Source organism: Cavia porcellus, unplaced genomic scaffold (genome assembly GCF_034190915.1).
Source record: "Cavia porcellus strain 051 isolate PalLab524CR breed Dunkin Hartley unplaced genomic scaffold, mCavPor4.1 scaffold_8, whole genome shotgun sequence".
Classification (NCBI taxonomy): Eukaryota; Metazoa; Chordata; class Mammalia; order Rodentia; family Caviidae; genus Cavia; species Cavia porcellus.
The window spans coordinates 4,312,418-4,327,524 of NW_026947491.1; the positions used below are offsets into that span (position 1 = coordinate 4,312,418).

The following is a 15,107-nucleotide window of genomic DNA, read 5'->3' on the forward strand; positions in this document are numbered from 1 at the left end:
CCACAGATCCTGAGGCCTTGGTTGCTCAGCAGCGTGTTCTGCAGCCTAGGGTGTGGAGAGCAGGAAGCAGGGGCAGGGTCCCAACAGCCCTCCAAGGGCTTGCACACCCTGACCCACCTCCTCCCGCCAACCTTTTAAAGATTCTGCATCTCCCAGGAGCGCTGCCACCAGCGGCCTTCAACACAGGAGCCTGGGGGACACCAAGAATCCCCACCGTACCAGCTGGAGGTCTGTCAGCCGTAAGGATGATGAAGTTGATGGTCAGAGTGAGTGATCACACACAGTGAGGAGCGGTCCAAATGCTCACAGAGACAGTGTCACAAGCTTCCCGGGTGCTGTTCCACCCAGCACAATGGAAAAGTCTCAGTATCAGTATTTTACGAATCAGTAAGGCACAAAGGAGCTGGAACTTTCCAGATTGGTTAGTGATAGGCAACAGCTTCAGCCCAGATCTAACTTCAGGGTCCATGCTTCTAAACTACATTATTCTGCTTCCTAAAACATGTTTAAATTAACAATCTGCTCATTGCTGCCTGGAATTTTTTTCTTTTCTCCTTTTTTTTTTTTTTTTTAAGGCTATGCTGTCCTTGAATTTGCAGCAATCCTCCTGCCTCAGCCTCCCAAGTGCTTGGATTACAAGTAAGCTCCACCATGCCTGGTCTGCTGTCTCATCCTTAAGCAAATAGTTCTTGTCTCAGGATGGAAAGGTTGGTGTAGGTGGGAGAAGATGGGAGTGGTTAAATGGGTGAGGGCTTGACAACTGGGCACCTCTACAGCAAGGAACTTAATAAAGCAGTAGACTAAGGCCAGGTAGATTTAATCAGAACCGAAATAACTTTGACCCTAAAACTGCATCTTAGAAACTGAACTCTAATTGAATCATCTTCTCCAAGGCTAGCTTTATTTTTGGCAATAGACACATGACCCAACTTTGTGCCATCTTGCTGATTTTCTCAGTTTTGCATCACCTTAAAGTGCATTGATTTAAAGTGATTTGAAGGCCGAAGAATACTGGGGCTTAGTGGTGTGATGGGGCTTAGGGAACTGGGCCCAGTCCCAGACTTCTTATGGGGGCTGCAGAAGTCTCCGAGACACCGCCAGACCCAGCCTCTGAGCTCTGAGCAACGTGAGTGTTTCTATTTGTGGTTTCACAGCACCAAATACAGCCTTGCCTGCAAGTGGCTGAGAAGCCTGGACTCCACTTGCCGTGGGGCGACTAGAAAAAATGGGGCACCCATGTCTTGGCCTCTGACCTCTAGGCTGCTTCAGCAAGTTACCCTTTGGCTCCCCCGGGGGCCTCTAACAGACAGATGTGGGGCAGCTGGAGACAACCTGGTCCTAATCTCCCCACCTCCCAGAAGATGAAAGGGGACATTCGGGCTGGACTGTCAGGGCAGAAGGGGGCCTAGCCTGGCTGGTCCAGAAGGCCACACTCACTGGCCTTGGGCCTGTGCCATTGTAAAGAACCCCAGAGAACCCGTTATATAAAACAAACTGAGCTTGTTACCTGTAGTCCCCGGATACTTGGCAGGCTGAGGCAGGAGGACTGCCTTCATCGTCCCACACCAATGAAACTGTGTCTTAAAGAACCAATGAAAGAACACCCAGGAGGCCACCATGCTGTGCTTTCTGAGTCAGAGTATCTGATGGGCACTGGCCAGGTCAAACATTGACTTCATCAGATTTTCTGCTTTTCCTTTGGGGACATGGAGACCCAAAGAGCCCTTGAGCTCGACATCCACAGAACCCAAATCGGAACTTCTGAGGCTCAGTGGGGATATATTTTCCATCCCAAGACCAGCAGCCTACAGGACTCAAAAGAACTGCCCGTCATTCTGTTGCTACTGTTATTGTTTTAATTTTCTCAACAGCAAAGTTATTAACACAGAGGGTACACATGGAACACAGGCAGGGTGCAAGGCTCAGTCCCACCTCACTGGCCCCTGCCTAGTCCTCCTGGAGCGCCGCCAGCTGACCTCAGTGTTTCCCCTGCCTTGGGACTGTTTGTTTTTTATAGTGAACGTGCATAGCTTTGTCTGTGTGGCTCCGGCTGGGTTTCAAGGACACAGGCCAGTGGCCTCACAGTCACTGGGTGCCGGCCACCAGCTCCTCCAGGGCCTGCTCATGGCGGTTGCCGTGTACCAGCAGCACCTCCTTGATCCGCTGCGGCTGGAAACCCATGTCGCTGAACTGCTCCCAGAGGCGCAGGAACTCCCTGGCCTGTGAGGGGGTGGGGACAGCTGGGTCCCTGAGTGCCCTGTCCCTGTGCCCATTGTTCCTCCACCCAGGAAGCTGTGGCCTCATAGACCAGGCTGGGTGGCCCCTAAAGTGGTCTTGCACCTCCAGGGTGATGAGGCCTCTGACCTCCCTGACTCTGCTCAGGACAGAAGGCTCTGGCCTGGCCTGGCCTGGCCCCCACCTCCTGCTCCTCCCAACCCCTGTACTTGGGCGTGGGTGCAGGATAAGGAGCCCCAGGACCCTGTCCAGCCCAGTGACCAGCTTCCAGCCTGAAACTTGGCCTCCAGCTGCCCCTCTCCTGCTGCCTGCTCTGTTTCCCACCTCTGTCCACATTTCATCTCCTATCCTACTGCGGCCGCTCTGGGGACCGCCATTATCCCCATCCTGCCGTCCCCGCTGACCTTGCTTTCAGAGTTCTGGAACAGCTCCATGGCCTCGTCCACCAGGGCCTCCTCATAGCCCTGCTGCAGCAGCCTCTCCCGGGCGCTGAGGTAGCCGAGAAACTAGACAGAAGAGGCAGACGGGATGGGATGGTAACAGAGCACCAACGAGCAGCAGTGGGGTGTGCTCTGAACTCAGGGCCAGGTGGGCCAGCAAAGCCCCACATGCTACCGGGCCCAGAGAGCCCCAGAGCCCACACAACCTGAGGAGAGGCCTAGACCTGGGAACAAGTGGACCACATCCCCCACCGCTGTCCCAAAATGAAGGATGAAATCCAGGAAAGGGGCCATGGGAGTGGGGAGCCCCCCACCTCCTGCGATCAAACATACACACTGCCCTCTCCTGGTGAGTACCTGCTGCGTCAGGACCTCCACCCCTCACTAGACACATCTGTTCCCGGGAACCCTCCTGAGCCTCTACAGCTTGGGAAAGGGATGGGGGCAGGAGAGGGGCCCAGTGGGCCCAAATCCTGGGTGCTATTCCCTGTGTAAATCACCAGGGCCCCTTTACCCTCAGGAGACAGCAGGTAAAGGTGATGAATGCTGAAAGGCCAGGGCCAGCGCCAGCCCCCGGAAGCCTCTGGCACATGGGTCTCCACTGGCTGTGTCCCTGCTGCTCCCAGGGCACCCCGAGCTCCCTGCATGGCAAGCACAGCCCTGTTATTGCTCCACTTCCTCTTTCTCCACCTGTGCTTGCTGCTCCAGTTGAGAGGGGCTGCTTGGTTTACCCCACAGCTGCATCCCTTGCCCCTGTGTCCCTGGTCTCAGCATGGCAGCTGGAAGGGGTCTTACAACAGCCAATGCTGCCTTTATGAAATGAATTAAGAATGTCCCTGAGGGAACTTACAACTTAGCGTGAGAGATAAATCAGATGCAAGACAACACTAGGGCCAGGTGAATCAAAGCAGGATTTACAGAGGACGGCTGCGCCAGAGTCTGCCAGAGGACGGCTCCTGACTGGGGGAGCTAGGGTTGTGTGCAGAGATGGAGCAGGGCAGGTTTCTGCAGACCTTCAGAGCGTGCAGAGGGCAGGATGGGCAGGCTGGGAGATGAAGGCTAGCGCACTGACCAGAGGATTAGCCTGGGTCACCAGGACCTTGCTCTGAGCACACACTAAAAGACACACACCCAAACCACCCTGCTCAGGGGAGGAAACAGAGGTCCAGACAGGGCAGGTGATTCCAGGACGATGGCTGGGCTAGCTCTCACTTAATTAGGGCCTTGTCCTGCAGGGGGACAGTGGACAGGCCTGGAGGAGGGTGGAGAGGGCAGGGCTGGGCAGTGGACGCTCCTTTAGCTTTTGGCTTATCACTGTGCTGGTTCTCAACCTTGGGGTGCACGGCAACCACCGTGCATGCTTGGAAAACCACGGCCTTCACTTCCTGAGGCTGTGGCCAGGACACTGGGTGGTGTTAATAATTCTCAGGTGATCCTCACATGTGGCTCCAGGGACAGGTGACACCAAGCCATGCTGCATATCAGCACCACCTTCAGGGCAGGCCTGGGGATCTGCATCTGGAAAGATTCTGCTGCTCCGACTGCTTTTGGGGCCTACAGGGTTGCAGAAGCTCCCCGGCTTGCTTCGGGACCCAGGGTGGGTGAGAGAGTCTCGAGGCCCATGCCCAGTTCCTCCTCTGTCCTGTGAGTGGGGAACCCCCAGAGAGGGGCCCTGCTGTGTCTGGGCTCCCTTGGCGAGTCTGGGCCTTGCCATGGACCTTCGTCCACGCCAGGCAATGGGCAGAGCAAGCCTGTAGGAGGAGGGACAGCGCAATGCACAAAACCTAGCTTTTGCATTTCCTCTTCTCCACTGACTCCATCACCAGTGCCCTCCCTTAGGTTATCTGGTGGTTCTGTTCTGTTTTGTTTTGTTTTTGTTTTTGTTTCTGTACTAAGGATTGGACCTGGGGTCTTCACATTAAGCTACATCTCCAGCCCTTTTTTATTTTGAAACAAGGTTTCCTTAAGTCACTAGGCTGCCCAGGCTAGGTTCAAATTTGTGATCCTCCTGCCTCAACCTCCTAGACTGCTGGATTACACGGTGTACAGCCTATGGCTTATCTGTCATGGGGAAGCAATCTGAACCCCAAGCAATAGCTCAGATGATGGGGGAACCTCACAGAACAGGGAGGGGAGATGAAGGCATCCAAAGGAGGGGTTGAAGGGAGGATAGAGGAATGGGGGGGGGCAGGGCCCCTGGGGCCACCCCATGACTGTCCATTGGGGAGGAAGATCACCTATTGATGCCACAAAGGTGGCAAGTCTCTGTCTGGGAACACAGTGTCCCCACTGCAGAGACCCTTGGTATCACCCCAGGGAGGCCACTGCCCTGTCCTGGTTGTGACTTGCATTCAGACCTGGCCATGATGGGCCATGACTGTAGCTTTACCAGGCCCAAAGGGATTGGGGGGCTCACTGGCACCCCCTAGTGGACCTGGCCCCTCAGCCTCCTGACGTGCTTCTTGGCCAAGCTCCCCAGCTGCAGCTGGGGGCTGAGTTGGTCTTAAACCTAAGAGCAGGGGCTGGGGATTTAGCTCAGAGGCATAAGCGCCTGCCTTGCAAGCAGGCAGTCGTGAGCTCGATCCCTGGTACCGATAAAAACAAAAAAGACAAAAAAAAAAAAAAAAAAAAAAAAAATATATATATATATATATATATATATAGTAAATCTAAGAGCAGCCTGGGTTGCTGTCCTCAGAGTTCTCACACAGGAACTGGGAGAAAAGCACTGTGTAACAGAGGTTCCGGGTCACACCGGCCCTGGGGCTGCCCCTGTCTGGTCAGCTGAACCTACCTAGTCTTCATTTTTTTTTCTGCAAAGTGCTCAGGGCAGTAACAGTGCAGCAACCTTGCAGAATGGGAAAGAAGGGGACCTAATTGTATGCTCTCAGGCTAGGGCCTGGGGCAGAGAGAGTTTCGGGGTAGCCATTGGGTGCCCATGCTGAAATTTCTCCTCCCGCAAAAGACACAGACTGAAGAGCTGGGGTAGAGCAGAAGCAGGAGGGTCAGCTCAGGAGCATGACCCTGCCCCCCAGCCTGGCCGCAGCACCCTGCTTCTGGCTGCAGCATGAGAGTCCCACTCCTGCCATTCCCTCCCCAGAGCAGGCTCCACCTCAGCCCTTAGAGGGTGAGACTGCGGAGAAGGTGCCCAAGCCCTCTGACGTGGGGACAGAGACAGGAAAAAAAGGAATAAATGCCAACTGCCCTGGGAACTGCTGTCCAATCCGATGCTCAGGGAATGTCACACTGGGGTAGGGGGCTGGGCAGTGGCATTCATGCCACCACCCCCAACCTACCATGCTTCCCTTGTACCTTGGGTCATTTATCAGATTCTCAGCCCAGCCCTCAGTCTGTTCCCGAGTCCCCTTCTGTCATTTCCCACAGCCTGTCTCCTGCATCCTCGCCTCCAAAAGACTGTTGGATCGGGGCCTCTCAAACTCCTCCTTCCCGTCCCTGCCCCTCCATTTACTTGTCTGTCCCGCCTGGAAAATCGTCCTTTTTCCTTACATCAAAGTCAGTTTAATCTGGCTTCGAAGTCCAGCTCAAAGCTTGGCACCCACAGAAGCCTCTGCTGAACTCTGGAACCTCCTCGTGGCCCATTGAGGATGGCCATAAATTCTTCACGGTCCCTCCCATCCAGAGGCAGAGTCTCCTTTTCCTCCCTTTGAGTCTGTCTGGGGTGTTCTAAGACATGCTCTGAGAAACCGGGTACAATGAAAACGATGGTGTCCCAGTGCAGCAGAGGCTGCGGGAGGCCTTGCAGCTTTCACATGTGCTCTCTTGGAACCAAACTGGACTGCAGCCATGTGGCCTAGATGACAAATTCCACCACCACTGGGCCATCAGTAAGGTTCTGATTAAATTGCCCACCTGCAGCCACAGTGAGACCAGCAGAACCACCTAGCTGTGTCCGACCCTGACTATCAACTCAGAGTATCTCGAGCAAATAAATGGTTCTTGTGCTGAGCTACTAAAGTTTTGAGTTTGCTATAGAGACCTGCGTCCCTCGGGTCACCCCTTTCTACAGGCAAACGCTGGCTGAAGTAGATGTGTAAAGGTCCAACCACGATGTCAGCCCACTCAAGACACTCAGGGGCCAAAGGGGCCTTGGAATAGAGGGGCTGGTGGATGTTTCTTTGGCTTCTCTTCCTCAGGTCTGGTCCTGAGGGTCTCTTTAACATCTTGTCTGCCCAACTCCACCTGTGCCTGCTTCCAGGAAAGCCTGCTTACCATGCAGGGCTAGATGTGCCTTGGCTTCCCCCTAGCTCTTGGCCCACCCCATGAAGTACCCAGTAAATAGTTAGGACTAATGGGGTAGGTGGGCAGTTGAAAGATAGAGACAATGTGGGGAAACTGTTCCCTGAGGGGAGTGGCTAGAGCTGTGCTCCCCAGTATGGTCGCCACTGGCTAAATGTGGCTATTTGAATTTGAATTTAAATTAATGACAACTAAATAAAATTTAAAATTCAGTTTTTTAATCACAGATTGAAAATAACCACATATGGGTAGAAGCTACTATATTGGACAACACAGACTTTGTGTTGTATTGTGTGGTGGCGCATGCCTGTAATCCCAGCATCCAAGGAGACTGAGGCAAGAGGACTGCAAGTTGGAGTCCCAGCCTGGGCAACTTCACAACTCTGTGAGATCCTATGTTAATGTTACATCCTTTTTTTTTTTTTTTTTTTTTTTTTTTTTTTACTAGGGATCAAACTTGCAACCTCACGATTACCAGGCAAACTCTTGAGCTGCTGGGTTAAATCCCTGGCTCCTAGCATAATGTTAAAAAAAAAAAAAAGTAAGAGGAGGGGGATATAGCTCAAGGCAAAAGCCCTAGTTTGAATCCTCAGTACTGCAAACAAGCAACCCACTAGAATAAGTTCTCTAGAATAAATTTTGGAGAGCTTTCAAACTGTCCAAAGCTCCAGTTCCCTGTATTTGGAGCAGGAACTGGACAAGGGTAGAGTACTGAGCCTCTGCCAGTGGGCATGGGAACCACTGATAAATTCCTGCAGGGGAAGCATCCGAAGGGTCTAGAAACTTGCTTGCAAACCCCAGTAATTTACACCTCTAAAAAGAAAGGAACAAGTCTTCTTTAACTTAAAGGCAAAAAGCCCCACAGCTGCTTGGCTCGGCTGTAGCCACCCCAGCCATAGCTCCTACTCACTTGGCTCAGGCTCTGTCTCCCCGTCCTCTGAAGAGCTGTGATGGCCCTGGCCAGGGGGTATCCCAGGGTGACCACAGGCCTGATGAGCTCCTGTTCTTCCTGACTCAGGGCGGACAGCAGGTCAGCTGCAGAATCAGGGTGCGATCTGCAGGGCTTGAGAGGCTGGGGTGTCTCCCTAAGAGACGGCAGGCAGGTATACGGGCTGAGGGACTGAAACAGAGAATGGTGCATCAGTTAGCACAGGAGATGCTGGCCTGGCTGGACATTTGAAAAAGCGGCTTCCAGTACTACCTTCTATACAGAGTGTGGCGCTGGTGCTGCTGAGAGCTGAGTCCTGCAGACTCCAGCTCCCCATCTCCCTGGATCACTCACTTTACTCCTATGCAAAATGAGTATCTCTCATGCAGCCTACAGAGTTGTTAGGAGGCTTGAGATGGGAGCAAACGGGCGAGGGGCAGGAAGAGCAGTAAAGCAGTGGATACAAGGCACTGTTGGTGAGGCCGAGTTTCACGTACTGCTTTGAACACTGCCAATGAATGTAACAGGAAGCTGGGCATGATAGCATACTCTGCACTCCCAGCTACTCATGAGGCTGAGGTAGGAGAATCATTGGATGCCCCAAAGTTTGGGACCAACATGAGCAATATGATGTGACCCAGTTTTCCCTCCCCTACACAAAAAGAAAGAAGGAAAAAATTCCCAAGAATTAGGATAGAACCATCCTATTATCTTGTTTAACTGATATGGAGGTCAAAGTTCAGACAAGTTAAGGACCTGAGCCACAGTACACATGTGGGGCCTGGCCCTGACCCCAGGGGTTCCTTATCTTACTTTTAGTGAGATCTGAGCTGGGGTGCTTCTGGACACAGGCCAGCAAAACCCTAAGCACAGCCCTGGCCCCTCCTCCCAAGGAAAGCCAGAGCAGTGTGTGGATGTGGGCATGAGTTCCCCCGCCATCTCCACCTTAGAGGTCCTCCACCCTGCCCCACCCCAGGGTGGAGAACATCAGCACCCACAACTTGTCTAAGGTCAGGGGCCTCCAGTCTGTCTCTGGTTAATTCCACCTCGGCCTTATTCAGTAGCATCTCCTGGCCCAACTTCAGGACAGAAAGCTGTGCCCAAGTGCCACCTTCTGCTACCCATCCTGTCCCACACCATCTGCTACGGATCCAGATTTTATTGAGCCTGCTGCTTAAACAATCTAGAGGGGATCTCTTAAAGAAGGACACATGGCTATAAACACAAGACTGGGGACAGGGCCTTGGAAGGGACAAAGTGAGGGCCTTGAGGCTGCTGCTTCTTTGGCTGGGCTGTGACACCCGCCCCATCCCGGGCAGCCTGGCCTTCTCTCCACACAGGACGCCGGTCTGGTGCTGGGTCCTGTGCTGAGGTTTGCTATCTCCGTCTTTAGGTTTCTGGCGGGAAGTCGCACTACCCGGAACGTTCTCCAGGAGCCTGGCCAGCCCGCAAAGCCCCGGATCTGTGGCTTTTTTCCTTAACAGAGGTTCACCGAGCACCCGCTACGGGTCAGGCCAGCAGCTGTGCCCTTGCGCATTGAGGAGCCGCTCCTGCCTGCGAACCCGGCGGCGAAGCCCGGGCCGCGAGCGGACGGCCCGGAGCTGGGACCTCTAGGCCGAAGGCTCCCGAGACGGGGCGGAAGGAACCGAGACCGCGGCCGCGCGCTACTCACCGCGCCCGTGGGCTTGTGGCTGCGCAGCGGGGCCATGGCGCCGGCCGTGGCGGGCCGCGGGGGCAGCGTGGGGCTGAGTGGAGGCGGCGGTGGTGGCGGTGGCAGGGGCCCCAGGGGCGCAGGCACCGAGCTCAGGCTGCAAGCACGGTGGCGGCGGAAGCAGTGCAGCAGCGCGCGTGGCCGCGCGGCCAGGCTGCTCCCCGACAGCCGCTCAAGCAGCGAGGGGCGCCGGCCGGGGTCGGGGGTGGCCGGAGAGCTGGGCCGGGAGCCACCAGGGCGCCTCTCGTCCTCGCTGGCCGACGAGGGGTCCTCCTCGTCGCCACCGCTGCCGGCCTCCTGCTCGCCTCCGGGTGGCTCCTGGAGTCCGGGCTCCGCAGGTGCAGGTGCCAGGCCGCTGTCGGGACTGAGCAGCAAGAGCCAGGCTGGAGGGGCCGACGCCGTGCCCTGATCACCGCACGGGTAGGGGCCGCATCCTCGGGTGGCAGCCTCAGCACAGAAGAGAGCCTTCCTTTCCAGGCTGAAGTCGTGCTGTGGAGAAAGGGGTGGTGAGGGGCGAACCAGGGCTGGGATTCCCACCACCTGTCCCTAAGCTGTAAAGGGCTGGAAAGATTTTATCAGCGTGGTCATACTGGGAAGCACGCTAAATGAACTTTGGGGTTTTTATACAAAAGAGGAGCAAAGGCAAGGGCTGGGGTTTTGCAGCCCTTACTGGGGCGTTGCACAGCTGGTGGGGAGGCAGAGGTCTGGCTGAGGGGCAGCTCACATAGTTTCCTGAGGTCCTTGGACAGCCATTCTCATCTGAGGATATTGGTTTCCCTTGTGAGATACCAGCTCCTGGGACGCAGCCTGTTTCCCTGCATGGTGTAATTGCTCTCCCTAATGTGACAGCGTCATGGGGTGATGTGCAAGGTGCGGCTTTTCCTGCAGTCTGAGGTGGCTGTAGAGTTAGGACAATGACTCAAGACTTCTAGGCATTGTTCCAGGGGGTTTGGAACTGGACTCTGTAAAAGTGGTTGGATGTCCTTCCGAATTCTGAAAATCACTCTCATCTTGGTGTCCTCGGTCTTGAAGGACAGTCTAGGTACATGTAGGGCTAAAGAACGTTGTAGGGATATGATCCCAAGTTCTGGAGTGGTAAGGGAGAGGCCAAACTTTATTCTGTTCTTAGTTACCCACTGGGCATCTGAGGTCCAGCTCCAAAGTCCCTGTGACAATATCTCCCCCCTCTTCTTTGCTGCTATTCAAGGTAACTTTGGGGACCATGAAATGTGATGATCTAATCTTTGATGAGCTTTGCTAAATAGCTTCAAGTATCATCCCTATTTCCAGATTATGAAATGACGCTCTGGGAATGCACATCCTGCCAGCATCCTAAGGAACCGAGGTCCGAGGTGCAGCTGCTCTATTAGCCCTCGAAGATGCATGAACTGCAAGATACTTTTGGAAAGTTCCCCTTTTGAGTTGGTGTTCATTTGCAGGTGATGGGGCCACCAGCGGAGGGGAAGGCTGCTTCTGAGAGCCCCTGGCTCTTGCTGACTTCCTGCGTGCTGGGCCTCACACACATGGCTGCCCTTTAGCCTGTGGTCACAGGGACACCGTCCCGACCACGAGCATGTCCTGCCCACAGCTTCTGGGGGTGCTTTGTGTGAGGAAGGGAATGTGGCCTGCTGGTTGCGCTGCCGGGGTTATGAGAAAGGTACTTTTTAAAAGAAGTTATGTTGCTTCTATTCATAGTGTGTAACCTGTCTTGTGTGTGGCCCGCGGTAGTTCCTATCCCTTGCTGAGCCATGGGCAGGGCTGGTTGTGCAAATTGAACACGGGGATGGACAGGTCTCTGTGCAGCCTTTTCTGCTTTCTTCTTCTCTTGCTGAGAGCTGAGAAATCAGGTGCCTAGAGCCTGTGCCACACTGTGGCCTGCCCAGCCTTCGGCAGCTTCTGAACTTGGGTGCTGTGAGTGACCCCAATCTCTGCATTCAGGAATTGCTGGTCTTCTGGTGCATGAAAGCCAATTTCACCTGCCTGCTTCTCTTTATGCTACCACAACTCTTTCTACACTGGATAAAGATGAATTCAAATCAGAGGAGAGAGGCTGCGCTACTGCTACTGCTGCTGCTGGCCTCCGCTGGGAACTCTGATACTGAGAGCCAGGAATTCCGAGAATGGTTTTCATTCAGGAAATGAATATGCATGGAGAAATCTGGGCTCAGGTTACAGGAGTTCCACAGCTCCTGGACAGGTTCTGAGGAGCTCTCTGGAGACGGAAGCTGGTGCCATGTGCTTGGCCCCGCAAGCCCTAAGGTCTCGGCAGGAGCAGCTTTGTGAGAAAGACTCAGACTGGCCCGTGCAAAGGAAGGACTGCTTCTGTGGGCTGAGGGGCAGGCTGGGCCTGGCCAGTTGTTGTCTACGTCCCCATTGTGTAGGGTGTCTCCTGGGAAGAGTTGGCTGTCCCAGGGGCAGCGGGGGCTTCTGAGATGTCTGTTCCTCTGCAGAAGCCTCAGTTTTGTGAGGTTCTGCCTCTGGAATCCACGGTGACTGGAGGCCAGAGGCTGTGACAGGTAGGTGAGCGTCCCTACAGGTCTCTTGCTTCCCTGTCCTCAGCCGTCTGATTAGGCGAATGGAAGTGAAGACTTTTCCATTTAGACTACTGCTGGCAGTGGATGCTGACATTGGAAAGCTGCTTCTAGAGTTCTCTAGGGTGGAAGGGTGGAGAGTTCTGTCTGTGTTGCAGTGGATGTACGGTTTGAATAAAAATGTGCTTCTCTACCCCTCTACTTCAAAGTTATGTATTGTGGTGTTGCCCGAGTAAATGAAAGATTACAGGTAATTAAAAAAACCAGAGCTGGGAGGACTGCTGTAGACCGGGCAATTGGCACTGGGCTTTCACATGCCCCCCAGTTGTGCATCGTTATTTATGGAGCGTCTCTTTAGTAATGCAGTTTTCTTTTCTCTCAAAGGCATCGAGTTTTGCTGGTGATTTGAGCTGTGCCATCGCCGGGTTGATATTTTTAGAATACAAAGCCAGTGCGCAGTGGTTAGCAGAACTCTTGGTCATCAATTACCGAGGAGAACTCAGAAGTTACCTTGTCAGGTAAAAGGCGCTTTGGGAAGTGTATTTGGTGCAGTGTTATTTCTCTGTTTCACATCAGTTAGTGGTGCTGCTTTATGTCCTGGCATGTTGTTATGAAAAGTTGGAAGTACAATTTGATAGTTGAAAGAATTGTATCTTAAACACTCATGTATTTCCAGTTGGATTCTATAATTAGGATTTTACTGTACTATCGATCATATTTTTACCATTTATCCATCTCTGTGTCTTCTTGTATTTTAATGTATTTCAGAGTAAGCTGGAGATGTCAGCAGTTAGATTTAGCATGCATATCATTAATTAGGGTTCAGTGTTTGATGAGTTTTCTTTCCGGTAAAATTTATATTCTGTGAAATGCACAAATCTCAGTTGTACCTGTTGTGACTTAGTACCAGTGTGTACATTTATGCAGTCAAAACCCCTGTGGGGATTCTGGACGGTGCCACCATGCTAGGACGTTCCATCTTCTCCTTCCCAGCATCCCTTTCCACGTCTACCCCCAAACAAGTAACTGTTTAAAAAACTTGTTAAAAATCACAGTTGAGGGCCAGGGATTTAGCTCAGTGGCATAAGTGAGCCCTGGTACCAAAAAAAGAAAAGAAAAAAATCACAGATGAGTTTTGTCTGTCCTGATAATTCATAATAGTGGAATCATGTATGTGGATCCTTTTTGTAAACTCTCCTTTAATCAGCATAATATTTGAGATTCATCCATAGTTTATGCCACTCAGTCGTGTATTCCTGTCTTACTAGTGGTCAGTATTTTATGAATACCGTGAATAAATGTGTAGATATCTGTGTGTGGCTACATGAGTGCTGAGTGTTTGGTTTATCCATTTTTCTGTTTCTAGATGTCCAGGTTTCCAGCTTAGGGCTGCTGTCATACAGCAGCTATGCCTATCCTTTATAAGTATTTATGAATATATATCATCATTTCTCCTGATGTTTCCCTTCCAATGAATCGTACAGTCAGTGCAGTTTATTTTTGTAAGAAACTACCAGACTTTTTACCAACAGGGCTGTATCCATCAGTCATGTTAACACTGTCAGAGTTCTGATTGTTTTACATCTTTGATATTACGTGTCTTCCACGTTACAGATATCGTATTGGGTATGTAATGATGTCTGTTGAAGTTTAATGGTATTTATTTCTTGCTTACCTTCTGAAATTTAGTGTTGAAACAAATCAGAGCTACCAAGAGAGTCACAGTTTCAGCTTCAGTAGTCATTATCCTCATGGGATCAGTACTGCGATTTACCACCCTGCTCACAGGTAAGCAGCTGTTTGTGCTCTGACTCAGAGGATTACCGGGTGGGTCCAGAAACCTTGGCGTAGATCCAGAGGGAAGAGCCTCCCCTCACTGATTCTCCTGTGGACCTGTTCATTCCATATTCCTGTGCGCAGTCATGTAGAAGACCTTGGCAGCCTGTTCCGATCATGCATGCACCTTTTCCTGCCTGACTGGTCTTCTCCAGCCAGCCAGGGCACTGGCCTCTTGGTTGAGGAATTTTTCCTGCTTGCTCACCCCACCAAAGCACGTCCTCCTCGTTGTAACAAGAGTGGGACAGCACGGAGCTCACAGCCTTGTCCACAGAGCCCGTGAAGGCCATGTCTTCTTGTGGAGGCTGCAGTAGGCATCCCTCTTGCAGGCTTCCTTCCTTGCAGGCTGAGGCTCTGCTGTCTGTCTGTCTGTCCGGCTCCTCCAAGTCCTGTGTCTGTTTCCCCTGCGGTGCCCCACCCTCTGTTACTCAGCTTTGTCAGTGAGTTTGACTGGAAGCTTTTGGCATTTTCTGCTGCCTGCTATGTGCCCTTTAGTTTTGAGGGTTAAGTATATGTGTATTTCACGAGTCAGCCAAGCTCTTTGGGTTTGTAACTAGAAAGAGTGTTCAATTTTGAGTCAGATTAAGCTAGTTAAGTTCTGGATTTTTGGACTAATCAGTGACTGCCGGCAACTCCTTACACTGACTCTCTTCTTGGTGGAAAGTGTATGCAAGTTTCATATTCTGTTTATTCATCAGAGAATTTTATTGTGGAATCTTTTTACTGTGAAAGATTCCCCTCTCTTTCCTCTCTCCCACTCCTTTCTCTCCTTCTCTCTCTCCACCCCCCCCCTTCTCTTCCCCACACTCCAAAATCCTTTGGGCTGTCTGCTAATGCCATTTTGTCTCCCTGAGACAATGACCGAGATAATGACCATCTTGACTTTTGTTTCATCCCCTTGCTTTCTTTAGAGTTTGAGCACTTATAGTTAGCTTGATGTTCTGACTTTATGGAAATGGAATCATGTGCTCGTAAATCTTATTGTGTGACTTGCTTTTTCTTTTTTTTTTTTTTTTCTTTTTTTTAACAAGGTATTGGAACTGGAACGACTTGCTTTTTCATTCATGTTGTTGTAGTTCATTCAGTTTTTTTTAGTTCATTTTTAACCACTGAGGATATTTTATGAATAATACGCAACATATTTAGCCATTCTCCTGTAAATGAAAACT

At 52.0% G+C, this 15,107-nt stretch overlaps 1 protein-coding gene across 1 annotated transcript; it reads right to left on the minus strand.

Annotated features, from left to right (window-relative positions):
- Window positions 1–1,833: 1,833 nt before the first annotated feature.
- On the minus strand, window positions 1,834–14,228 carry LOC101789258 (ubiquitin-associated protein 1-like). Its single transcript, XM_063254228.1, has 6 exons — window positions 14,144–14,228; window positions 10,296–10,489; window positions 9,533–10,060; window positions 7,843–8,052; window positions 2,640–2,741; window positions 1,834–2,220 (listed from the first exon to the last, which is right to left on the minus strand). The coding sequence occupies exons 1-6, from the start codon at window positions 14,226–14,228 to the stop codon at window positions 2,086–2,088; spliced, it is 1,254 nt and encodes a 417-aa protein (XP_063110298.1). The 3' UTR covers window positions 1,834–2,085.
- Between the last annotated feature and the right edge of the window lie 879 nt (window positions 14,229–15,107).

Excerpts from the sequence above, each read along its gene's own strand:
- LOC101789258 (XM_063254228.1), bottom strand. The coding sequence starts at position 14,228 with ATGGCCTTCACGGGCTCTGTGGACAAGGCTGTGAGCTCCGTGCTGTCC. Across the intron at positions 2,742-7,842 it reads GGAGACAGAGCCTGAGCCAA|TTTCTCGGCTACCTCAGCGC; the intron begins GTGAGTAGGAGC and ends TCTTCTGTCTAG. Across the intron at positions 2,221-2,639 it reads TCCAGAACTCTGAAAGCAAG|GCCAGGGAGTTCCTGCGCCT; the intron begins GTCAGCGGGGAC and ends ACCCCCTCACAG.